This window comes from Notamacropus eugenii, chromosome 3 (assembly GCF_028372415.1).
Source record: "Notamacropus eugenii isolate mMacEug1 chromosome 3, mMacEug1.pri_v2, whole genome shotgun sequence".
Classification (NCBI taxonomy): Eukaryota; Metazoa; Chordata; class Mammalia; order Diprotodontia; family Macropodidae; genus Notamacropus; species Notamacropus eugenii.
Genome location: NC_092874.1, coordinates 327,250,376 through 327,277,493, shown reverse-complemented (window position 1 = coordinate 327,277,493; position 27,118 = coordinate 327,250,376). Strand labels below are relative to the sequence as shown.

The window sequence follows — 27,118 nt, the reverse complement described above, 5'->3', positions numbered from 1 at the left end:
TAAATGCATAAAGAAGTTCCTTTGCAAACTTGAGAGTACTATAGGGCTTTGGCCACCAGATGAAGGGAACTGACACTACATAGGAAATAGAGCAATTGACTAAATTTGTCATGTTATATAAAAAAGCGAGCCATCTAGTAGTTCGAGTTTGAGTGTGGGAGAGAACAGAAACATGGGTCATGAACCATACCTCTTTGAAGGGGAGCTACCAAACCAGTAGGAGATACTGAATCTAGCAGTGAATAGAGGTAGATGTTCCAGATGCTGCCACAGAGAGATAGACATCCAGGGAAGGAAAGCAGGACTGAAGAATGGGACCTCTAGCAGCAGAGAACAAAGCTGGCTCTGGGGAAGACCCTGTAAGCATGGATGGGCTGCCCACTGTCAGCAGAGATGCTGAGCTGCAGGATGCAGGAAGTGTGTATGAGGATTCTATGGAGAGGGAAGGGATTTCTAGGTTTTGTAGCACCGGGAGATGTGAGTTGCCTTTGCCATATATGTATGTATGTATGTATTGTTGACCTGAAAACTTGGTTACAAAAAAAGGCAACAGGCTAAATGCAGACATTTTATGATTTAATTAATTAATCAATTCCCCATATAGAAAACGGTTACATAGCACTATGGAGCCAGGATCAGAACTGGCTGACTTAGTACAGAAATCGACTGTCTTAAGTACATTTTGCCATGAGAAAGGAATTCTCTTAGATAGACACATTGTAAACAAAAGTGGCGTCAGTTGGGTTTTATGATCCCAAACTATGGGCATCTTCATTCTGTAGCATATCTCTGTGATTTAAGATAAGGAAAAGGTCCCATCACCCAGATAACAGACATCCTGTCCTAAACAGGCCTTTGAATTTGTTATCTTAACAGAGTTTGACAAAAGCTGAAGTTACAACCCAAGGTATCTGTGTTTTTCCTCTAAACAAAGGAGACTATTAGGTCCAGACTCTTCTTAATTCAAACTTTGGCCCTTATTAAAGTCTAAAATTTATATTAAATATTAACAGTATGTATATACATGCCTGCATACACACACACACACACAGACATATATACGTGTATATATATATGTTGGGGGCAGCTAGGTGGTGCAGTGGATACAGCACCGTTGCAGGAGTCAGGAGGTTCAAATCTCACCTCAGACACTGGACACTCACTAGCTGTGTGACCTTAGGCAAGTCACTTAACCCCAATTGCCTCATCCTGGGTCATCTCCAGTCATCCTGATGAATATCTGGTCACTGGATCCAGATGGCTCTGGAGGAGAAGTGAGGCTGGTGACCTGCACAGCCCTCCCTCACTCAAAACAAAGTCAAGTGCAAGTCATGTCATTATTTCTCTGATGGCATGGCCTTCTTCGGGAATGAAGGATGAACACACACGTATATATTATACATGCGCCTCATTACTTTCATACTTTAGATTTGACCAACACCTTGTGAATCCTTATATAGAGCTTTTATTCTTCAACTAGACAAAAAGTCATGTAAAAGCAGGGACTATGTTTCATACTTGTTTTTCTTATAGTGCCTGGCCTAGTACCTCACACTTAGTAGGTGCTGAATAAATGTACATTGACTAAAAACAGTTTCATCTACATGAAGTTCCACAGTAGGGTTGTCCCTTAAAAAAAGATATGGGTTGCTATCTTTTTTTTTTCCAAATTCATTAATTTATTTGTTTTCAGTTTTCAACAATCACTTCCATAAATTCCAGTTGCTATCTTTAAATAGAAGGTGTAAATACCTTTTTCCCCTTTCTGCCTATAAAGGTAAATCAATAGTATGCTATCTACAATGTTCCATCTTCTATTCAGGTCATTGTAATTCTAAAAGCAACTATAATACAGCTATTATAAAACCTAGGAGTGAATAGAAATCTCCGTGTAGTTTGTCTCACAAGTTGAGAGGGGAAATAATTGCTTTAAACAATAAGATCTGAATTAAATTTCAAATTTTAAACACTGTTAGTAAATAAGCTTTACAGCTTACAATACCTTTGCTTTTAGACAATAAGTAGGCAATTGTTCTATGACACTGCACATTGCAATTGTACTTCACCAAATCAAAGTAAGGGCTATTTGCAAGTCTTAGAGAAATGGATTATTGTATACTTGTGTCTTCATAGATAAGTTCAACCATCTACAAAATAAAAGCCAGCATTTTCAAGAATAAAATGCACATAGAATTTCGAGCTACACAGTGTTGCCCTTAATTAAAACTGTCGTTTATAAATAAAACAATTATAGTGACATTCTCATTTTTAAATGACAATTCACAAAAGCAGTGGCAAGGTGGCTGGGTAAGAGCTTGTGGTTAAGATCAGCTCTCTCTTCATTACCTCAGATCAGTAAGAAATGTAACAAAGTAAAAGTAATTGACAACAAAAGGAAAGGAAAAAGAGGGAGGTGTTCACAGGAAAGTCAACAGGAAAAATGAATAAGCTACAAAAGGTCCCCTAAAATCAATAAATACAATGAGTAAAAGAATGCAAGGGAAAATCTTTATTAGCAAATACTATCATTATTACAACTGGAATCCCTGAAAAGACAATGGAACCCTCACAGTCGCCAAAAAACTTAATGAGAAAATGAAAGGAAGCAAAATTGGAATTCTAAAAAATTTGAAAAGTGAATCCATGGTATAAAACAGAAGTTGGAACTTTTTTACTGAAGCAGTAGAAACCCTAGAGCAGAGAATGGAAGAGATAAGACTCAAAATACAGAGATGCAACAAAAAAAATTAGAATGAAGACAAAAAGTGGCAACATTATATGTGAAGAGGTCTTGAGGAGACAAAGCAATTGCCCCTGAAGTCATAGTGCTTTAGCAATCAAATTATCCAGGGAATATTTTATAGAATTATACAAAATAACATTCATTTGGAGAAACAAAATGCCAAAACTATCAATGGAAATAATGGAAAAAAACAAGTAAGGAGAGGGGCTTTGTGCTACCACTATTTAAAGCTATTTTGCAAAGGAATTATTAAATTATCAAAATCACTGAATATTGGATAAAATAGAAAAGTGGATTAATGGAAAGTAATTGGCATTCAAGACCTAGAAACAAATGTATACAGATGTCTAGTATCAAAGAAAACTGGAGACATAAACTATTGGGGAAAACACTATCTGTCAAGAACTACTGAGAAAACTCAAAATAAGTCTGAAAGATAGGCTGAGAGGTTTACTCTAGTACTTCATGTCATACATCTACAATTTCCATATAGATAAATGTTCCAGTTATTAAAAAATCAAACCACAAAAATATAGCAGAGAAGGGAAAAGATATATCACAATGGATAGGGAAATAATTTGTAATCAAATAGAGGATGGGAGAAATTATAAAAACCAAAATAGACAATTTTGTTCAAATGACTTTTACATAAAACCAACGATGCAAAAAGAAAAAAAGATACAGAGTGAGAAATATCTTTGCATGAAATATCTCAAAAATAGTCTCTTATCCAGAATCTAGAAGTAATTGTCATACATCTGCACCCTTAAGAACCATTTCCCAATAAAATGGTCAAAAGAGAAGAAAGTTTTCAAAAAAAAGAAACACAATCATTAACTGAAAAAATATTTTAAAATAATTAACAATTAAAGAGATGCAAATTAAAACAATCCTGGGATGTGTAGAGATGCTAAAGGATAGAAAACATTCTGGGAAGAGAAAAAAGATATGATAATTGGTTCAGTTATTCTGGAAAGCCATTTGGAATTATACAGAGTTACTAAGTTATTCATACCCTTGATCCAGAGATCTTATCTGTACATAAAGACTCATAGTTTTTTGGTTTTTTTGCAACAAAATACTGTTAAACAAAATGTTTGGTTAACAAAGGCAGTGATACCAGAGGCTTTGTCCTAGGGCATTTAAAATTCAGAGGATATTGACAGAATTTTACTCCTACAGCATGTATTACTAAGGGAGTGCCTAACTAACAAGAACTGGTTAAAATGGGAAACTACTGGAGATCATGCTTTTTTGCCTTTCCACTTTAACCAGTTAGAGAATATAGTAGATGGAGAAGACTAGGCTTGGGGTTGAGGACTTGACTCTTTCTTACCTTAGATATTTATTGGTTATGTAACTCTGAATAAGTTACTGGAAAAAAAAGGTTTCTCTGTGCCTCAGTTTCCTTATTTATAAAAATGGGGATAAGGATAGCACCTAACTCTCAAGGTTGTAAAGAGCTTTACAAATATGAAAGTGCTATATAATTATGCCATTGACCCATACATATCCATCCACTCCCTTAACTGATCCCCAGTTTAACTATTGCACTATTCTCCTGAGCCTCTGATATCTGCCACAAATCACCAGGACACTTATGGTCATGTCCCAGGGCAGAGGGAGGTGAGAGTTGCTGTGATCCCCTTGCTGGAGTTGGAGGATCTGAGAGTCATTGGTGTAGTACTGAAGCATAAGAGGGAGACTGTCCCTTCTCTGGCATACCTATAACCAACTAGGGTAGTCCATCCTTGATGCATCCCCTGCCTGAGATCAGTGTGATGTAAGTTACTCAACCTGTCATGAAACACAGGCCAAAGAGCCTTATGTGTACATGATTCAGGGATTTGCACTGAAGCTGCAATGGATGTGAAGGCCAGCACATGACCCCAACTTGGTCACGGTAAGAATTCAAAGACTCTACCACAACTAAAGCAAACTCTGCTCTAGCCTGGCCTTACCAAGCTCCTTTCCCTTAGATGTAGGATGCTCCAGAAGCAACTTCCTTTGTCCTGGGGTCTGAAGAAAATTAATATAATGCTATATCATATTAATCTGAAATCCATCCTTTTCCCTATTTGATCAAACCTCACTTTTTTCATAGTAAATTCACCAGGTAATTTCTGAAGGGCATGATCTAGTAAAGTGATCACTCCTAGCCCCCAAGGCTTCCCTAGTTAATCAGCTTGGGCTGGGCCCCTCCCAAGTGGGACCCTGGCCTCTCTTTACCCCATAAACAAAAAACTAGCTTGTGGTAGACTCTTCCTAGGAGACAAGTCTCTTGTCCTTGCTTTTCCGGTTTCAAAATTAGGGGTGACTTGACCTATAAGGGGGAGACCAAATCAGGGGAAACCTGATTGAGATAGCTTTTGTTTACCTAGCCAAGATTGCTAGCTAGAAGCAGTTGGGTGTCAGAAAGCTAGCATTTCTTTAGTGTCAGAGAGGGGAATAATCAGCCATATCTTAATGCCAGCCCACTTTCCAGTGCTACAGACTAATCCTATGACCTCAAGATTAGTCCTGCCCTCCTCCCTTCCCCCCCCCCCAACAATGAAGTAATAGGGAGGAGCTAAGAATTCTTAACCCACCTCCACGTTAAACTGTCTACCAACTGGGACTGCCTTGCCTTTAAAGACCAGGGAAGAACCAAATAATGTACTCTCAGTTCAATCAGAAGGAGGGCGTTCTTAGGTTTTTAAAAGAACCTGTCAACCCTCACTCTGGGTCTTTGGACATCAACAGAAAGTCACTGGTTCAATTTCTGTTACTGCTAGCCTAACTAATAAATTGATATGCTCAGGTCCCTGGTTTGCTGGTGAGGTCCCAGTGTGACCCATTTTAATGCATCAGTCACTAAAATGGTATTTTGCCCTGGAGAAAACTACATCTCAGCATCATTTTTACTCACTACAAGTCTCTGTTCATGAGGGGAAGAATCCATGAGGTATTCTGTCCTGAGTTTTGAGGTATTCCAAGGAGCTTTCTCGCCTCCTTCCAACAAAAGTATTTTTCTTAAAAAAGTTAATCTGAGGGCACCTTTTGGGTTTGCCTGGAGAATCAAGGTTCTTAGTTATAGCTACAAATGAATTCACCTTTGAAGTGGAAGACAACCAATATCTAACCATATATGACCATGTTATTTTTTTTTATTGTCATCTCATTCTCATCTTTTTTGATAGAGTTCAGAAATGGTCTGAGGACATTACTATCCTGGTATCATGCTTTCATACATATATGTGTGTGTGTACATAGATATATACACATACACATGTGTATGTATATCTATGTATATATGTGTGTACATAAAATTTTATTATATAATAAAAAAATACCCTATATCATTCTTTTATTATATATATAAAAGCATATAATAAAAGAATACCACCATATTTTTTGTTGTTGCTTAGTCATTTTTCAGTCACATCTGACTCTTTGTGACCCATTTGGAATTTTCTTGGCAAAGATACTGAAGTGGATTGTCATTTCCTTCTCCAGCTCATTTTACAGATGGGGAAACTGAGGCAAATAGGGTTTAAATGACTTGCCCATTTGAACAGCTAAGATGGGAGTGGAATCAAAGCCTGGAAATCTCATTACTCTACTGAGACATGCAGTTTGTTGCAATGAACCCAAGGAAGACTATGAAGGGGAAGGTAAAGGACAATTAAGGAAGTCACTAGCCTGGGTGGCTGCTGTAGTAGACATGTTTTGTGAACTAAAATTATTGCTTTTAAAAAAACAGAATTAGAACATTGAGCTATTGGCACATCTTCTGTTTACTTTCTGGAAAGTACCTTCATAGGCAGGAGGATATGGATGACATATAATACTTTTATCTTATTCCCATATGGTTTTAGTTACCTCTATATATTTGAAATTTTCCATCTCAAGTAGTTGAGAGGCAAAGAGTATTTTGTATGAGGAAGTTTATTTAAAAATGAAATATTACATCTGGGTTTTTGTGGGAAACAGTTCTCTCTGTAATGATTTCAGTGTAGTTTGCCTACTGAATTCTCAAAAATACTTTGGGGATCTGTATTCATTGGGGATTTATTTTCTATTAGGTTCTAAAGAACAGTGAGTTTCTGGTGTATATGTACCCTACTGATTGTGCTCTATCTAGTCGATGGCTAAATTTTTGTATCCTTCAGTGTTGCACATTTTCCATAACTTCTTTGCGTAATCTCTGCTGATCAGTAAGTCTTAACTCTTTAAGGATAATCTTTCTGTAATCATTATGATTATGATCAATTATCTTTATTACATACTATAAGAAATTTTTCCATTTTTATTTTTTAAAAACTTTAAATATTGCTCTTTTAAAAAATATACTTGCCTATGATCTTAAATACATTACTTAATTTTCAAAATTTACACTTCTATGTTGTTATAGAAAGAAACACATGCAAAAAAGAAAATGAAATAATTCATAGCAAAACTGTCAGTTGAGCATATTTTTGTTGTGACTATTTATCCATTAATAGGTTGAGTTGAACAATCAACATTTTATTATCCAGTCCCCCTAATATTCAAGCAGAAGGCTCTACCAGATGATTGAACAGGTGGTCTGCCATCTGTGACCACTGGACACATTTTTCTGTGCATTAAGTGAACTGAATGGAAGTATGTGAGCTATGAGCAGCTACAAAGAGAATGCCTTATAAAGATTTCTGATATTTCATAGTGACATTTAGAATATATTAAGAACAAATAGTATCTCTTTTATTTATCTGACAGGTCATTTCTTAATCACCTCATAATTTTCTTTTGGAGACTTTTCCCCCTCAGGACAAAGTCTTGAAAAGAGAAGTGTGTGTCTCTAAATCATATGTCAATAATGAAAGACTTATTTGTAAAGTTCACTTTTTGAACTCCTGCAAGCTGCAAAATAGAGTTTATAGGCTTGTGATCTAGTCTATTCTTATCAAGGTGTATAAAATGGATGTTGTTACCTGGAACAGAAGAATAAAAACTGAGTTAGTGACATAAAGTATATTTTCTAGATTTATTATTAATAGTGGAATAAAGGGAGCTTTTTAGATTTTTAATTAATTGTTCTAAAGAGGCAAATTAATCACCTGGATTATAGAATATTCATTACAGCAACAAAGAATGCAAAGGAATACCATTAAGTGAGCGTGATAGATGACCCTTTAAAAGATCCCAGGGGAGAGATTCTTGAGTTCTAACCTTCGGTTATAATTCTTTATTATGCATATCAAATCCAATCCCTGGCCAGATGGAATGGCAGAATATAGGGGTGACATACACATGTTGAGGGGGTATAAGTCATCCTTGCTTCTGAAATAGTTGAGTAAATCATTCATTTTTAAAGTTCCACTCCAAAACACTAATTTAATGGAATATTGAAGTTGCAAGCATGGCATGAAAGATTTCAAGTACAAAACCCCTAGATCTCCATAGTCACAAGCCTAAATGCACTGCTTTTGTTAAGCACCTAAAATCCTTCACCATCTGACTCCATCCTACCTTTCAGGGTCGATTACACCCATAGCAGTATAAGCTTTAGTCAACCACAATACAACCTAGCTCCTACCTCAGTGGCTTTGCATGGGTTGTCTTCCATGTTTGGAATGCTCTCCCTCCTTATTTCTCTTTCTTGGAACTCTTTTGCTCCCTTCAAAGTCCACATTAAGAATTACCTCCTTCAAGAAGCCTTTCCAGATTCCCCTAAAAGTTGTTAGCTTTTCCTCCCCTATCCTGTAAATCACTGTATTCCATATTATTTATCTGTGTAGACTGTAAGTTCCTTGAGGGCAAGTACTATCTCAGCTATTTGTATTCTAAGCACCTAGCACTGTGCCTCATTAATAAACGCCTGCTAGTTAACTGACAGAACAAAAATTTATATTCTATGTTTCATTCCCATAGAATTAAATTAATTATACAAGAGCCCTAAAAGGCAGAATTTGAATTTATATCAGATTGCCTTATATAACTTTATCCCATTATAATCACTCTATTATAACTACTTTTAAAAGATGAGTGAAAATGCTTAGTCATGTTGTGGAAGTGTGTGAATAATCATATGCAATTAGTTCTCTCTCAGTATAGTTTTCGTTGGTTGTTAGATTTTTAATAATGTTTCTCCTAATTAGTACTAAAGCCAGGTAGGTGCCATAGTAGATAGAGCACTGTACCTAGACTTGGGAAGGTCTGAGTTCATATCCTGACTCAGGTACTTATTAGCTCTGTAAAATGGGGATAATTACATATTCAATTCAGTCATTTTTCAGCCACGTCTGACTTTTCGCAACCCAGTTTGGTGCTTTCTTGGCTAAGATACTGGAGCTGTCTGACATTCCCTTCTCCAGCTTATTTTAAAGATGAGGAACTAAGGCAAATAGGGTTAAGGGACGTGCCCAGCTTCGCACAGCTAACAGGTGTCTGGAGAAGTATTTGAACTGAGAGAGAGGTCTTCCTGACTACTGGCCCTATTCCAGTATAATGTAACAGATTGGGTTTTCCATCTTCCAGTTGTTTATACAAACGAACCAAAAGACATAACATTTTTTTGGGTCAAAATCCTAAATGAACTTATAAATATGAATTCCTTTAAAAGAGAGGCAGCTTGGTAAAGCCAGTAGAAAGCATAATCTCAAAGCCAGGAAAGTCCGAGTTCAAGTCCTGTTTCTGGCACAGGATGGTGATGGTGATCCTGGGCAAGTCACTTAAGTTTTGAGTTCTCCAAGAAACTCTCTGTGATGAGGGTTCTTAACGTGAAGCCTATGAACCTGTTTTTTAAAAAATGTTCTGATAACTGTATTTCAACATTATTTGTTTCCTTTGTAATCTGACGTATTTTAATTTATGAAATTAAAAACAGTACTCTGAGGGGATCCAGTGGCTTCATTAGTTTGCCAAAGAAGTCCAGGACCCCAAAAATGTTAAGTACCCTTGTCTAAGACAACCTTCAGAGAAGGCACTGACCTTGCAATGGCAGAGGGAGTTTCCTTATTTAAGAATTCTCCATGTCACTAAAATTATAGGTCCTTCAAAAGTACTTCCTTTCCTTTAACATTTGTAACTTAAAAAGTTGTGTGTCTAACTACACAAGTGGGAAGGGCTTGCTTGGCACCTTTTGTAAAGAAAAAAAATAGGGGAATTTTGTTTTTATTTTAAATATTGGGAATAAAGCTGTGAAGTTTGTGTGGCCTTTTTTCACTCAGTACAAATAATAAGTCTCACATGTTTCAGCATCTCTGCTGCTGAATTGCTTTCTGGCTCTGAATAATAATAATAAGGATTTATATAGAGCTTTGAAGTTTGCAGAGTGCTTTACTTATATCTCATTTTAGTCTCACAACAACCCCGAGAGATAGGCACTATTATCCTGTTCATTTTACAGATGCATAAATTGAGACTAAGGGAGGTTAAGTGACTTGTCCAAGAGTACAGAACTGGTGAGCATCTGAAATCAAATCTGAACTCAGGTCTTACTGACTTCAGGTCCAGTACTCCTTGTACCAGCTAGCTGCTTCTAGTACGTCACTTCATAAATGAATGCTTCGTTTTATCAGGTGTAAGATAAATTCTAAACCTTTTAATCATAAAGAAAAATAATCATTGGTCCTCATTATTTCAGTGAAAAGAGTACCGGATTTTAAGTCAGAGGACCTGGACTGCTTGGGTGACCTTGGGTGAGCTGCTTAATGAACTGCTCTGGGCCTCAGTTTCCACATCTGTTCAATGAAGGGGTTGAATTAAATTAAATTTTTTTTAAAAAGATGATCTCTAAGTTTCTATCTCTACATCAATGATGACTCTCCATTTTCCATCAGTAGTTCTACTTGCTTTTAACTCTGTGGAACATCATACCTCACTATAGATAAGACGATAACATGAAATCTGATCACCATGCTAATTGCCTCAGTTTTTGTGACTCAATACCTTCTCGACTCCCTCAGTTGCCTCTGCCTTCTGATTTGAGGACTGAAGGATAGAGCAAAAATCTTTTCCCAAAGCTTTCCTTTAAAGAGGTTTCAGAACTTTCCAGTTCAGCAACTCTGCTTGGTTTTGACATCATACATCGTACCCCCAACCCTGGGATCCCCTAGTGCCCACTTCTCTCTTTTCAGCTTCCTTTTATGTTCTGACTTCCCCCCTTTAGATTGTAAACTCCTTGATAACAGACTTTTTCTTATTTGTACCACCAATGTCTAGCACATAGTAGGTGAATAATAAATGTTTATTTAATTGGATTATAATCCTATGAACTCTGTGGAACTGAAGGATATTTTGTGAAATACCTGCAAATCATTAAATTAGAATTACTTCAGTTTCTCTCTTTTGCTCATCCCTATAATCTCAGTGACCTGACATTACTTGCTTTGTGAATATTGAGAGTATTATATTAAATTTATCATTAGAAAGAAAAGCCATGAACACATTTGAAAATCTAAAGTACTGGATTAAAGGATGAAGTCCCTAGATTAGTCAGTCAATCAACCTTGGATTTATTAAACACTATGTGCAGGCAAAGCAAGAAAGATGGAAGCATTTAATATGCTGGAGAAGAAATGGTGCTTATGTTGGGAACGGCCTCCAGATTTTAATAACAGCAAAGAAAAAGTCACAAAGAGTAGACATCTAATTAATGAAGTTGCTTGTTTTTAAAACTGAGACTTACCAGGACCTAAAATGAGCGTTCCACCTTGCTGAGCTGGATCTCCTTGAAAATCAAAGGCAGGGCCAGTCACTGCTCTCCACAGGCTTTGAATGCTTCCTGAGAGTAGACTGGATTTCACGTGTGGACTCCGCACTAAAATGTTTAGCATTCATCTTCTGGTTATATTAATTCATATTTTATAAGGTTTAGGATAAAAAAATCATTAGTCTCTCTGTGGGAAGATAGGCACACCAATACAGTATTGTTGGAACTGTGAGCTAGTCTAATCATTCTGAATATTAATGTAACTGGGGCAGCTAAGTGGAGCAGTGGGTAGAATGATGGGCCTGGAGTCTGGAAGATTCATCTTTCTGAGTTCAAATATGGCCTCTGACATTCAACCAGCTGTGTGACCCTGGGCAAGTCACTTAACCCTCTTTGCCTCAGTCTCCTCTTTTGTAAAACATTATCTGGAGAAGGAAATGGTAAACCATTCCAGTATCTTCACCATGGAAGCTCCAAATGGGGTCATGAAGATCTGAACATGATGAAATACTGGGACAACCACAACGAAATGTAATTAGTCTCTTCATACTCTTTGATCTAGCATCGCTAATACTAGGCATGTATCTGAAGGAAATTCAAAGCAGATACTAATATCTAATATGTGTCAAAATACTAATAGAATTACTTTTTGTGATAGTGAAAGAATTGAAACAGCGTGGGTGTCCATCAGTTGGGGAATGGGTGAATCAAGTTACCAGGAATGTAATGAAATATTATTGTGTAATAAGACGTGATGAATATGAGGAATTCATAGAAACATGGGAAAATTTTCTGAACTGACATGGAATGAAATGTGTGTAAGCAGAACAGTATACATAATGGTAACAACAACGTAAATGAATAAATCACTAAAAGGAAATTAGACTTTGAAGAGATGAAAACCCAGGGAACAGATAATGAAACATATTAAATTGGTCACGATACTGGTTGTATCTGTTACAAGGGAATAATCAATTCTAAGGTAAGGTTGAGGGCTGTATATCTAAAAATGATAGTTATATAAAAATAAAGGGACTCAGTAGAACATAATTTTTGAGATTTAAATTCAACATAAAAAACCATTTTAAATGAATGTTTAGCTCTTCATGATATCATCTCACAAATGTACCAACTTATCTTACTAGCTTTCCTTTCCATTTCCCTATTATGATTTTTGTTTATAATGGGAGTAATTACAGATTTAGCTTATTTTCTCCTCCTAATCCTGTACAGTTGGCCATACTGGTCATGATTTTTTTCTGCTTCTTGGGTTATTCCACTCTGAACCTCACTCTCCCTCCAAGTACCTTCTGTCTTTCCCAAGTACTTTTGTATTTTACTTGTTTGCTAACTTTTTTTCTTTTCCTATAGTGAATTTGATTCCCTAACTTTACTCCCATACTACTACAGATGGAATAAAACTTCCTTCACTTTCTAAATTTTTATCTCTGTATCTTTCTTCTGCTCTCTTTCTTAGCTTTTCCATTTATGCTTATGGCTTTTTACTCAGTTCATAATAAGATCATAATAAGATAATGCCAGAGCTGGAAATGACATTCAATATCATCTAGTTCAACCCCCTCATTATACGGATGAAGAGAACTGAGGCCCAACGGTGAAATAACTTGTCTAATATCACACAGCCACTGCGGCAGAGGTGAAATATGAACCCAGATCTCCTAAGGTGGATGACATTCCACTATCCCATACATCTGATCACTGGGCCTTTTTTAGAAATTAGTCTATTTCTAACATCTTTCCCTTGATTACCCTTACTTTGTTCCCTCCTTTGTCCTTGACTGCCTAGGATTTGAGAGTACAGTTCTGCAAAGGTTATTATATGTAAAAGACTCAATTTTACTTTTATTTTTTGTTAGTCATGGGAATGAACCCTAACATTTGAAATAGTTTTAGAAAGAAATTCATTAGGTTTTTTGGCAGAGAGAGAGGCAGAAAGAAGGAGTGGCTCCTTCCTCAAGTCTTTGTGAGGTTACCTTATAGAGAATGCAGACCGGTATAAAGTACATTTATTTGCCTGATTGGCTTCATAGAGGCAGTAGGTAGTCTCCAGAAGAGTAGTTTGAACTGTATATGAGCTGGTAGGTTAATCTAATTTGGGGCTATCCATCTTCCCTGAGTGTGAGAGTCAGCCTGACCTCTGTAGTAATCTTTTTGTTAGATGCTTTTCTAGACACATAAAGCTAGGTTTGAATAATATTAATAACTGATAAATAATAAGTATTTTCTCCACACTTTTTTCACATAATTTTTTCACATACAGAACTTTTTTCTTGGAACAAAACTGACATGTAGCTCTCTTCCAACCCACCTCCATATATCCACCCTAAAACAGATTTCACTGCTTTAGAGATTTGGTATATCTTGGATTTTCAAAGACAGTCAAAGGAAGGTAATTCTAAAACCTATTTTGGTTACTGATTCTAGTATTCCCGTTTGTCAGCCAGTTACAGTTCTAATTGGGCTATTTTCTTTCACTACTTATGTATAAAATTTCTCATATTTACCACTTTTCAAACCATTTTCCTTGCAATTTACTGCTTTACCTCATTTCTTTTCACTTGCTTCACTTTATCTAAATCAAAATTTTACTTTTCTATTTCCTGTCTAACAAACAGAATGCTTTGTATTCAATTTTGAGACGTATATCGTTTTGTTTTTCACTGGGGGAAAAAGACACTTTTTCCTATTAGGAGCTAATAAGAAACAAAAGAATTTAACAGAATCGTAAGCTCAAAGATTTAGTGTAGGGAAAAAAAAACTCGAGGTCATCTTGTTTAATACTCTTACCTTATAGATAATGAAACTGAGGTGAAGAGAAAGTAAGTGATTTGTACTGTCACGTAAGTGCTAAGGTCAGAGTCAGGATTCCTTACACCACCCTGCCTTTATAATTATAGAGTGGGGTGACTGATTTATTCAATCAAGTCAGCTCACTTAAAGTAAGTGATAAGACGCTCAATCAATCTCACTCATAGGTTTTAGACTAAGTGCTAAAAAATACACTTGGAAATGGAATTACATTGTACAGGAGGAAAGTTCTGGATAGGTCAGAGAGAACTGGAGTCATCCACCTAGATAAACTGTCAAGTTACTTTCCAGCTAGAGTCACTGGAGAGTTTGAAACAATGTGGCTTTCCAGTAAACCCCTCAAAAGTAGCACCCTGGGGACGGAGAGGGGAGGAGAGGTCTCTGGTTTCAGCTTTGACCAGATCTTCGTCTTCCCTCCCTCCGCCAACTTTGGTCAGAAGAGGACAGTGTGTTTCCTGTTAGTGTCCTAGCAGCATCTGTACTGGGAGCCAAGGACAAAGTGGACAAAGATTTACAGCTCTACAAGGAATCTAGCAAAGAATTCATGTCATGCCTAAGGGAAATTTCTTGAGCACTCCACAAATGGGATAAGAAAACTTCCAACATCTAGGAGCTGAGAATTATTCCTTTACCACATGTACTATCTAAGTTTGAGCTTATTTTCCCAGAGACTTGACATGTACTTGTGTGACAGGGTGTCTTTGTGGGGGTATTTTCTACCAATTATTCTTACTATAAAAATACTCCTTTCTAAAAGCTAGTTGTCTAAATGATTCTCAACTGATAATCTTGGGGTGAAGCACATTAGTGAAAGCTTAAGACAATAGCACTAGATAATTCTCACCCCTTACAATCCTGAGGGGCAGATATATCCTTGCTCCAGGATCTGAGACTCATCTGTGAGAGTGTGAACTGGAATAAGGGTCTTCAAAACTTCTATGGGCCGTATAAGCAATTAGCAGAAACAAATTTAGAAAATCTCTGTGTGCTGGAGAGGGGATATGATAAGGAGTTCCATGGGTCAGTTGAGTCCTCCTCCCATCCTAATCCACCTAACAAATGTATGGGGTGTGGATCTTTATCAGAAAGGGACACATCCCTCAGAACTTGATATGCATTCTATTTGCTGAGTGACATGCACCTTGCTGGAATGACACAGACACTCCTGATTGGTCCTCAGAGACTGGAAGCTGCCCTGAGAGTGAGGAGGAACTGCCCGTGTTGGTCTATAAGATGAATGAAGAGTAATGTCCCTATCTCTCTCTTGGATCCTTCTCTTTTAAGAGTCTTCCAATACTCTCTCATTTGTGGCAGTAGGGGAAGGGAGGAAGAAGTTTTTTCTCTCTTGATTCCCCCCACCATTCCCCAGTGCCAATGGAACCTACAAACACATGGCAGAAAGAATGTTTACTATCCCATGAGACTAGACTTCAAATCCCTTCTCTTTCCTTTTCTAAAGATAGGAAATCAGCATTCTGAAAAATGGACCATTTTTCAACCTTGCCAGTTACCTACCTCACAGGTTGAGTTACTAAATTTGAGATTAGGCCATCAGTCAACCAGAGAATGAGGAACTTCTCAGAGGAGAACATGGGCATCACCAGGATTATCCCAGACACAGCCACATGTTGTTGGTATTTTTTGATGTGTGCTGTTCAATCCTTTGCATCTTAAATATTTTCTGTGACAAAAGATGTAAACAGCTGCCTTAGGCTGCATCTCCATATTGTGCATTAACTGATTTTTCTAGAAGATACTCTATTATCCAGATCTTGCGTAGACTGTGGACATGGACCATACTTAAGCGTGGTTTTAGAAATTTCCTTGAAGTTCTATTCCAGAATGAGGGCATAGCCAGACACAGAAAAATCTGACTCTCTGCCCAGCTGAATTGGTCTGTATGAGCACAGAGCCAGAACCTTTTATGAAAGGGGATACTCTGGACCATGGAGTATATGTGTTATCTTTCAACCTTTACATATTTACTGTAGGAATCACTCTTAGTTTAGGCATAAACAACTAAACTAAACAGTTCCCACCTAACTTATTCATCTGTAAAATGAAGAAGCTGGATTAGAGGGCCTCTGAGGTCCCTTTCATTTCAGTATATGATCCTATCATCCTAATTACACAGAGCTCTATGAATGCAGAATCTATTAAGATTCTCAAAGAGTACAGGAATGATTCTCTCAAAATGTCATGGCCATGATTCATATGATAATCCACTCACACCTGCCTCTCCTCTGTCTCCCAACCCCCCTACATAATAACTACTATTTGGGGGAAGTAAAATCCCAGATGAAGATGGAATGTCTATCTTAAAGTAAGAAATTATTATCTTTCATAAAATTATAATTTTAAGAGCCTCTGAATAGAAGAAATAATAGAAAGAAGTATCATGAAAACTAACTGCATAATATGTAAAATATCTGGGAATCAATTTGCGAAGGTACACTCAAGACTTATGTAAGCACAATTATAAAATACTGTGAGGAAATAAGGAATGACAAATAATTGGAAAGATTGCTTCAAATTCTTTGGAATTGTTCATTATCGGATCACGGTGATATAATAAAAATTATACTAAATTTAAATTAATTTATTGATTTAGAGCCAAATTAATCAAACTAACATGCTAGATGATATATGAAATTACAAAATTAATAAACAAAGGTTGAAATGAAAAAATGTAATGTAAAAAATATAATTTATTTGATGCAGAAACAATTATCAAAACTAGTTTGTATTGGTTAATAATAAAAAAGTAGATCAGTGAAAGAGACAAGATAAGGAGGAATCAGAAACCAGTGAATGAACTAACTAACCAGTTTTCAATAAATCTGAGGACACACATGACTTGGGGAATGACTCCCTATTTGACAAGAACTGCTGGGGGGAGCATTGGAATGAAGTTTGACAGAAATGAGGTTTAAACCAAAAATTCTGACGTATGCCATCACAAGCTAAAAGTAGAGTTATGGTCTGAATATAAAAGATCAGACCATTAAAAAAAAATACAAGATGATAAGATTTTCAGAGTGTTCACAACTATGGCTAATGAGAGATCTCTAATCTAAACAAAAAATAAAGGCAATCACACACCAAAAAAATTATATTTGATCAAAATAATCTAAATTTGGCAATTTAGATTACATGAAATTTTGGAATGAACACAATTCAACTAAGATAAGGTGGGATATGGTTGACTGGAAAAATCCCTGAATCATATATATCTCGTAAGAATCATAGGATAATTGATTTAAGATAGAAGAGATCTTCCCCCCATTTTACAAATGAGTGAACCGAGACTCAATGAAGTTAAATGACTTGCCCAGCATTACAGAGGTAGTGTCTGAAGTAGGATGTTAATCCAAGCCTTCTTGATTCTAAACTCTCTCTGCAGTGTGCTTATGACGTGATATTCATGATATATATGCAAAGAATTTAATCAAAAATGGAAGACCAAGAACCATTTTCCCATGTAAAAGTGGTTCAATGATATGGAAAACCAATTCTCAAACTTTTTTGGGACTTGACCAATGTGGGTATTTATTTTGCTTGGCTTTGCATGTTTGTCACAAGGGTTTTGTTTTTGTTTTTTTAATGGAGAGAGGGTGGAAGGAAGAGAAATAGACTTTTGTTGATTGAAAAGAAATGGAACAGAATCGAACAAAAAATTACAAACTATTGGAAACAGGAAAGATTTCTCTAAATTACTAGTAGTAAGAGGAACGAAAATCAAAACAACTTTGATTGCTTTGCACCCAGCAAATTAGCAATGACAAAAGATGGGATAATTAAATTGAAGATTTGGGGCAGTTAGGTGGTTAGAGTAGGGCCTTGAGTCATGAAGACCTGAGTTCAACTCCAACCTCAGACACAAATCATTTAACCTCAGTTTCCTCATCTCTAAAACAAGGATAATAAGAAGACACACCTCTCAGGATTGTTAGGTGCTAATGAAATAATAACTGTAAAGTACTTAGCAACAGTGAGCCTGGCACATTTGTTGTTTGGTCACGTCCAACTCTTCATGACCCCATTTGGGGTTATCTTGGCAAAGATACTGGAAGGGTTTGCCATTTCCTTCTCTAGCTTATTTTACAGTTGAGGAACTAAGGCAAACACGGTTAAGTGACTTGCCTAGGGTCACACAGCTAGTCAGTATCTGAGTATCACGAAGATAAGTCTTCTTGTCTCCAAGTCTGGCACTTTATCCACTGAGCAACCTCGTGGCCTGCCTGGCACATAGTAAGAATTATATATAAATGTCTGCTATTATTAGTAATATTGAAGGTGCTACTGGAAGACCAACAGACAGAATCCACTTTTGATGGAACTGTGAAATAGTCTAACCATTCTGGAAAACAGTTTGGAATTTCGCTTTAAAAGAGACTAAAATGTCCATTTCCTTTGTCTCAGAGATTCCAAATCTAAATACATACCCCAAAGATGTCAAAGACAGAAAATAAGGTCAAACTGTACAACAAAATATTGATAGCAGCACTTTTGTGGTAGCAAAGACCTGGAAATAAAGTAGATGCCCACCGATTGGGAAATGGTTAAATAAGTCTTATTACGTGCATAGAATGGAATATTATTACGATGTAACCAACAATGAACATATAAAGAATTCAGAAAAATGAGGGAAGAGTTATACGAACTAATGTAGAGGAAAGAGATCCAAGCAAACAAATCTGCACATGACTACAAACATAAGAATGAAATAAAAACAACAAAACTCAATATTGTGTAATTGTAATGACCAAGCCTGACCCAGGAGAAGAAGTGAGAAAAAGCCCATCCTTAGCTGCTTCTCAGAGGTGGTGGACTATGGATATGGAACACTGCATACATTTCAGGCTCAACTGATGTTTTGGTCAGTTTTGCTGGATCACCTTTCCCCTTCTTTCTTTTCTATTTATTTACAAAACATAGTCCTGGGAAGGATAAATTTAGAAATTAAGGTGAAGTAAAAGCAAAATATCAATAAATTTTAAAGGCCCTTGACTCTTATTATTTTTTCTCTACTGTAATGCATGTTTATAGATCCATAAGCAAATATATTCACAAAAGGAAAATATTAACATTTTTTACAGTAAAATAAAAGACTCAGCATTATACATACCTGAAGTAGCAATTCCTTCACCCTTCTTCATTCCAAGTTTTCTATAAATTTTTCTCTCAGTGTCAACATAGATTTCATGAGAATACCCTGTCAGTTTGCAGAAAGCCTAGGAAAGAAGGAGAAAAACTAAGTCTTTCAAAAGAAAATATATAGAAAAAAATAACTCTGATTTAATTTTATTTGTAGCCAAAAAATTTACATGACGCACACATCTAATGTCTGAAAGTAAATTGGTTTAATCTTATTTTTTCCTAAGTAGAGAGGAAGTATGGCACAGTGGATACAGTTAGGAATATTGAATACAAGTACTGTCTCTGATACATAGTCCTTACATCTAAATTCTCTAGGGGAGTATTTGAGAGATGGCAAGTTACAGATTATTGCAGCTCAGTCCCAGTGGAGGGAATTTCCACACTGGGAGCTCCCTACATCAATAGAATCATAAGTTTGGACCGGAAATAAAATTTTTATTTACCGATTACATACCTCAATATGTTGGAAAGATGACTGACCAATAACTATTAGTGCGACATTAGCATCCTTTGAAAGAGAGAAAAAAAAATGTGACTATGTAAGATTATAGCATATCTTTAATAGTATCTTATAAAGTTCTTTAACAATGTCTTATTTATTAGGAACTATTCATTTTACACCTGTCTCCTCACCCTTCAATTTTTATTTTATTTTAATAACAGTATTTCACAGTATCAGGATAAAAGATTCCAAAAATGTATAAGTAATCACAAAAAAGTTATGCTAATTCTAAATTGTGGGTTGTGTCAAGATGGCTAAGTGAGAGGTCATGACTAATGCTCTCCCTCATTACCTCAAAATAGCTAGCAAAATGAAAAAGTGTAAACAAAAAAAAAAGGAGGAAAAGGAGTACTTTCCTTACAAGGAAAATCCTGGAGAAAAACGATGAACAAACACGTAAGTAGAAAAATTTCTCTTGAATAAAGAAATAATATGACACAAAGAAAGAAGAGGAGACATCCCCATGGTGGTGGAATAAAACTCCAGAAAATAGAATGGGGTATCCTCACTTTTTTTTAAAAGCTTGATAAAAGCATTAAAAGAAGGGATAATGAATAAAATCAGAATTTTTTTAAAGCTTAATAAATATTTATCGATAGATAATTAACAATTAGTTTAATAATAATTACTAATCACTAGCTTAACAACATAATATAGCATAATATGTTATATATATACTATATAGCATAATGTATTAATAATATAATACAGTACTTTAAGGTTTGCAAAGCACTTCACATCTGTTGATGATTATTTACCCTGTCTACATCATGTGCATACACAGTTGCTTGCACGGTGTCTCCTCCATTAGACTTTTTGCCTTACTTTATATTTTTATAAAAATCAGAGTTTTAAAGAAAACTTTAAAGAATGAAAATGGTTGAGGAGAAGTTTTTAAAAAACAAATAAAGCAGTGAACATCCTGAAAGAGAATGAATGTCAAAATTCAAAGGTTAATAAAAATACTAAAGCGAAAGCTAGAAGAGCAAAATTGGAAGAAGATGTAAGATCTCTACAAATTAAAGCAACTTACTCCAAGGGCACAGATTGAGTAAGACAATTGTGGGAAGCCCTACAGAACTTTCAGTTTTGTAATTTTTTTCTATAATTTTTGGTCTTTCTATCTCAGCAGTTCTTTCTTATTATGTGTATGAGGATATAATGGTGCTTTCTAGAACTCTGTAACTGCCAAGTGCTATCTTTCCTCATCCTAAGGACTAAAAATGAATTAAAACTGATTGCTATTGAATAAACTTGCATATTTTCATTTATTTTTATAACAAAGCTATATTTATACGCAGCTATATTAGCAAGCAAGGCCTTTATCACCTTCTTAGGATCTTTGTGTATGGAATGTTGATTTGTCCTTTCCTGAGTAAGAATTTCACATGTGGAATTCTAGAGAAAATAAAAACCATAGGAGACTTTAGATTCCTCACTTCAGAGAACAACTTAGGACCATTTTTTCTGACACCTGCCTGGTAATTGGCATGTATCCTATAAGTGTTTATTATCCATGAGTAATTACTTCACAGGTAAAGTGCCCATCTTGGCCCAGACTGCATCACAGCAATAGGCATTGTGAATACTCTCCATGTGTCTCCTTTTAGCTAACTTTGAATACATCAGGGAACATTCTGCTCTCATCCTTCACAACTAATTACTGTGCTCTGAGATAGAAAAACATAGATCTTGAAAATGGAGGTAACAGATAACACCTTCTTCCACCAATCACTGTCCTGGAATGCCAGAAAAGGAAGGTGGCATCTCTAACACTCATTAGAGATGAAACTTTTACTACACAAAAAAGGAAAGCTAACACGTATGAGATGGGACTTCTACTACAAAAAAAAAAAGGTAAGCTGGGAGGCCATACCATCATAACCTGGGAAATTGGCATATCATAGCTTAAGTATCCTACTTATGTCTCTAACAAGATGTGAAGATTATACTTTAATAAATCTTCTTTGACATTTAAATTTGGCACGTGGTCTTCTTTTTTCCCTCCTTAATTAGGATACTTGGGTCACTTCATAATCACCATTTTGGAGAGCTATATGCCACGAAATAAAAGAGCCAAAATTAGTAGAAGAAACTAATCAAATCTCCTCATTATAAAATTTCTCAAATTCAAGGAGCCTCATTTCAATTACTTCAGTGAATGGCCCTAATTTAATAATCTAATAACTGGCTTCCAAAAAAAGAAGAAAGAAAACTCATGATGCAAGAGAGTGCACATATCTACTACCTTATAAGAAATCATGTAAGAAAATTTCCTTTTAGTATTGAGGCTAGAGGGCAAAGCACTGGTTCACAGGCTACTAACAGAGAGGAAGCCTAAATTTAACTCGCCCTTAAAGGCATTTTGACAAATTTCAGAGCTTCAGTAAACATCTCACAAGCAGCCAAAAAGGCACATATCACATCACTGATTTGGAGCTACATGAGACCCTCAAGGTCATCTACTCTGATCTCCTCATTTTACAGATTAAAAACAGGTTTGAAGAGGATAAGTTACTTACTCATAAGTCCCAGAGGACTTAAACCCTGGACCTTTGATTCCAGATCCAGCATTCCCACTACAACATCATACTGCATCAAGTACAAATTGAGAAATTAAAAGACTAGGCTGGAATTTAAGATACCAAAAAGCAAAGGAAAATGACTTGTACCCAAAGATAACTTATCCTGCAAAAAAAGAGATAAGTACAATCCTGTATGGGAAAATGCTATTTTTTACATAATTGATATTTTCAAAAATACCTTTTAATAAGATCAAAGATGAGTGAAGTTTTAAAAAATGCAAATCTAGCACACAATAGTACCTTGTCCAGGAAGACCTAGGTTTGATTCTCTCAGGCACTTATTAGCTGTGTGACCCCAAGAGAGTCACTTAACCTCTCAGTGCCTCAGGTTCCATATCTGTAAAACGAGCACATTGGCCTTGATGGCCACTAAGGTCATTTCTAGAACTAGATGTTGGCCAAGTGCTCACAAGTTGCAAAGTGGAGGCAAGACTTTTGTCGTAGGTTGTGGAAGTCTCTGTTAACAGTTCATGGAAGGAGGGGGAAGGGAAGACAATGCCTATGTAGCACCACTTTGCAGAAATTATCTCATGTGATTCTCACAACAAACCTGTGGAGCAGGTGCTATTATTATCTTCATTATAAAAGTTGAGGAAACTGAGTTAAGTGACTTTCCCAGTGGTCACATAGCTAGTAAGGACCCGAGGTGAGAGGCAAGCTCAGGTCATCCTGACTCCAGGCCCAATATGCTGTCCACTGCCTCAGAGGGACTGAAGAATCCCCAGTGAACTTGGCCATAGGATTTTATAGGTGATCAACAGAGGGTCAGGAAAGAATCGAATGAGTATTTCTTGAAATCAGGGTGCCATAGGAAAAGGTCATTCAAATAAAGAGGTTGTCCCCAAGAGGCAAAAGAACTCAAAAAGGATATAATAGTGAATAATAACAGCACCAAGTTAATAGACTTAAAGCCCACATCCTTTCTTTCCATTAAAAGTCAATTAACTAGAAAAGTGTAATGTGTTAATTTCAATCAGTTGTTTAAAGAAAAATAACCACAACTATTTAGAAAATTTGTTTAACTGCTTAGAGGCATATAATTTATGTGTATATGTGGGGAGGAAGGTGTTTGTTGGAAAGTGTCTGTTGTGTCAAAAGAAAACTATCAATAAATTTTAAAAATTATTTTAGAGAAACAGATTGCATTTACATAGCTCCTTCAATAAGTAAGACTTTCCTAAATTATATGATTAATGAGTTTTATTACCATAAAAAGCATGTGAGGGAAGAATAAAAGCAACTAATATTAGAGTTATTTAATCAGATACTCTATCCATTTTACTTTCACACAAGCCAATCAATGAAGTAGCATCAAATGTACCTTTGGCTGAACACAAAGAACTGAGGTTTAAATTCAGAAAATAAAATGGGCATCTATATCTTTCAAGCAACAAGACTTCTGCAAATGGCTACTGTGGATGAGAAACATGGAAGGTGAAAATGAATGCATGTGGAAACCTGAGAGAAGAACTGTTACTACTTCAATAAAGCAGTAAAAATGCTAGATTTTAGAGCCTGCTGTCTCTCAAGCCTTACTTCTTGCATATATTATTGTGTTTCTGCCACCTTCTCTAGATCTGACTCCTATTTGCATGAACTGTGGAGATATCATCTGATTCAATCTTACAGTATTTATTTACTCAGCTGCTGTTGCTTACTGGGCCTGTGATTTATTACCATCTTTGGGTTTTGAATGGTGCTAATAAAGCACAGTCCAATGTTGTTTGCCACCCAGTGTCACATTATACTAAGACCATGCACTTCAAATCCTGACTAGGAAGTCCTGTAGACCCAAGTCTTGTAGAGTCTAGGACAAGCTCCTCAGCCTGTGAAAAGGGGCTCTGAAATCATCTTCCGATTGGGAAGGATAGGTCAATAATGGTTAAGTGAATTGAAATTCAAGATGGTGGTAAGAAAGAAACTTGGATAACTGAAGGCAAATTAGCCCAGAGAGGAGGGTGACGGTAGATAGAATGTTGGACCTGGAATTAAGAACTGAGTTTGAATTTTGCCTTTCAAACACATACTAGCTATGTGAACATGGGAGTCACTTAACCTTTCTCAGTCTCAGTTTCCTTATTTATAAAAATTGGAATAATAAACGACCTCACATATATGCTTTGCAAACCTTAAATGCTATACAAATGTCAAACTGTGCATATTTACCCTGGAGAAGATGTAAGAGGGAAATGATATGTGTCTGTCAACATTATTTGAAGGGCTGGCATGCAAAGGTATTATTTTGCTTTGTCCCAGAGGACAAAACTAATAGTCATGGGCAAACCTTGAACAGAGGTAGATTAAGGCTTAATGTAAGAAAAAACTTCCTAACAATTTGCAAAAGTAGAATATGTTGCCTTTTGAGGTAATGAGTTTTCCTTCACTTGAAATATTAAAGCAAAGGCTACATGATTCCTTTTTGGGCAAATTGTAGAAGGCATCTTTGTTCAGGTATAGACTGGACTCTGTGACCTCTGAGGTCCCTTTCAGCTCTGAGATTCTATAACTTAATGTGATCATTCCTAAACTGTTGTTAGTGACCTTTGTATTTATTTTCTCTGTATGTGTGTATATATAGGTATATACACACACGTATACATACAAACACACATATTATGTATTTACTTACATGCACACACGTTTTTTTTTCTCCTGACAGAATATAAACTATCTAAAGTCAGAGGATATAATCTGGAACTCCAGCACCTAGCTTGCTGCTTGGCACTCTTAGTAAATGCTTATTGATGGGCTAATATTTCACTTGCACTGTTAGTACACTGATTATTCTCACTTAGGAAACTTACTTGTAAGAAATGCTTGGGGATTTTGGCCAGGTCTTCCACATATTCTTTACAGATGTAACACAAGAAATGCTGAAACATCAATGCAGCAAGATAGGCAGGTTAGGAACTCACCCCAATGTGAGCATCCAGAAAGGGTCGAGTTTTCTTAAATTCAAAGCACTCAAAAATTTAGCAAAAGGTGTTTGGGGGGGCATTCATATTAAAATTGAAAAGAACCCACCACCTCTTTTGTTGTTGTTGTGTTTGGGAACAGGAAAAAAGGAGAGAAAAGCATCTTCCAAACCAGGGGCTGTGATCAGCCTGACATCTATTTGCATTTTTCCCTTTCAAAAAGCGAAAGAAACAACCCTCATACTCAGAAGTGGAGCACAGTCACAAACCTAGGCTTTCATTCTCTTGGCTTCTCTCTCTAGGCAGGGTGGGACCATGAACTTATTGTTTTAAAAAATATTTTGATAACTATTTCAATATACTTGGTTTCCTTTGTAATCGATGTATTTTAAGTATTAAAAGCATCGATTGGAGAAGGCTGAGTAGAGCATAGCATAAAAAGAGATAACCGAGATGAAGAGCCCTTGCCACAGGAAAGGTCTTTTAATGCTCAGGGGGTATAACGCAATAAAGCTCCTCCTGTCCCAGATTCCCAGGAAGCTACAGCCCCTCCTTGAAGTGGGTTAGAAGCAACTTAAGGCTAGGCCAGCGGAGGAAGCGATCGCAGGCAGGGCAGGGGAGGCGAAACGTCCCCGCTCCGATGGAGGACTTTGCAGCCAGGTCTCACCCGCACGAACACCACGATGGCCCGGCGCTCCCGGAAGAGCGCCCCGAACGGGATCCCTTTGCCCGCGGCATCCAGCACGGGCAGCTCGGCCACGTCCTCGGCCAAGGGCACGCCGAGCTCTGCCTCGGGCTGCTGCGGCGGGCCCAGGCTGCAAATCTGCTGCGTGACCGCTTCGAGCGCGGCGCTGGCCATTGGGACCCCCGGCTCGTCCTACGTCCCGGGGGACAAGAGAGGTGGGGTGGACAAGGTAGGCCCTCGGTATGGAGGGGCCCGTGGTGGGCTCGCCGGCTCAAGGACGATCGGGGAGAAGGCTGAGTGTCTCTTCCTCCGGAGTCCGCGAAGGTGGAGCCAGAGGGGCTGCGAGGGGCAGGGCTGGCCTTGGCCGCATCGGTCTTCCTTCGCTGGACTGTCTAGACCTGCGCTTCACGTCTAGGCATGCACACACACAGACGCAGACCCACGCCCTTGGCCTTCCAAAAATGGGAGGGAGGGGGAATAAAGATAACAAATTAGCGTTGGATTATATCAGCTTGAGCACAGCGGGACCCCTAACTCCCCACTCTTGACTGTGCTGTTTTACTGGGCCGGATGGAATTTCTAAAGACTGTGTTGTAAATTTCAGCAAAAGACAAGAAATTGACTTGTATGAATCCCAGAACTATTTAAAGCACACTATAAAAACATTCAAAAGTTAGCACATTTTTTTCCCTTCAACATGATAAGCAGAGTGGGTAGAGGCTTGGCGTTGGCTTCAAGAATACTTCAGTTCAACTATTGGATACAAAGTAGCTGTGTGGTTATGGGACAAATAAATCTCTTAACCTCTCAGTATTTCAGGCAGCTGTCTTAAGACTGTAAATTATAATGCATCTGCAGGGATTTCCCACCCCAATTAAACCCATCTTTTTTAGTACCAGGACTCTATCAGGGTTTTTGACAACTGGCACAAGGTCCATAATAATGTAAAGGAAAACAACACTGATTGGTAAATGTAGTGACCAGCCATAGTTCATTTGTCATGAAGCACTGTAGTCTCTGAGGAA

General features: G+C 37.0%; 1 protein-coding gene across 1 annotated transcript in view; it reads right to left on the bottom strand.

Annotated features, from left to right (window-relative positions):
- Window positions 1–26,419, bottom strand: part of CDC14B (cell division cycle 14B) — a 141,496-nt gene extending 115,077 nt beyond the window's left edge. Inside the window, exons 1-6 of the mRNA XM_072596885.1 lie at window positions 26,076–26,419; window positions 25,298–25,366; window positions 19,861–19,914; window positions 19,375–19,480; window positions 11,394–11,525; window positions 7,590–7,695 (exon numbers count right to left, since the gene is read on the bottom strand). Of these exons, the coding sequence (XP_072452986.1) occupies window positions 7,590–7,695; window positions 11,394–11,525; window positions 19,375–19,480; window positions 19,861–19,914; window positions 25,298–25,366; window positions 26,076–26,267 (659 nt within the window). The 5' untranslated portion in view covers window positions 26,268–26,419. The remainder of the gene's footprint in view (window positions 1–7,589; window positions 7,696–11,393; window positions 11,526–19,374; window positions 19,481–19,860; window positions 19,915–25,297; window positions 25,367–26,075) is intronic.
- Between the last annotated feature and the right edge of the window lie 699 nt (window positions 26,420–27,118).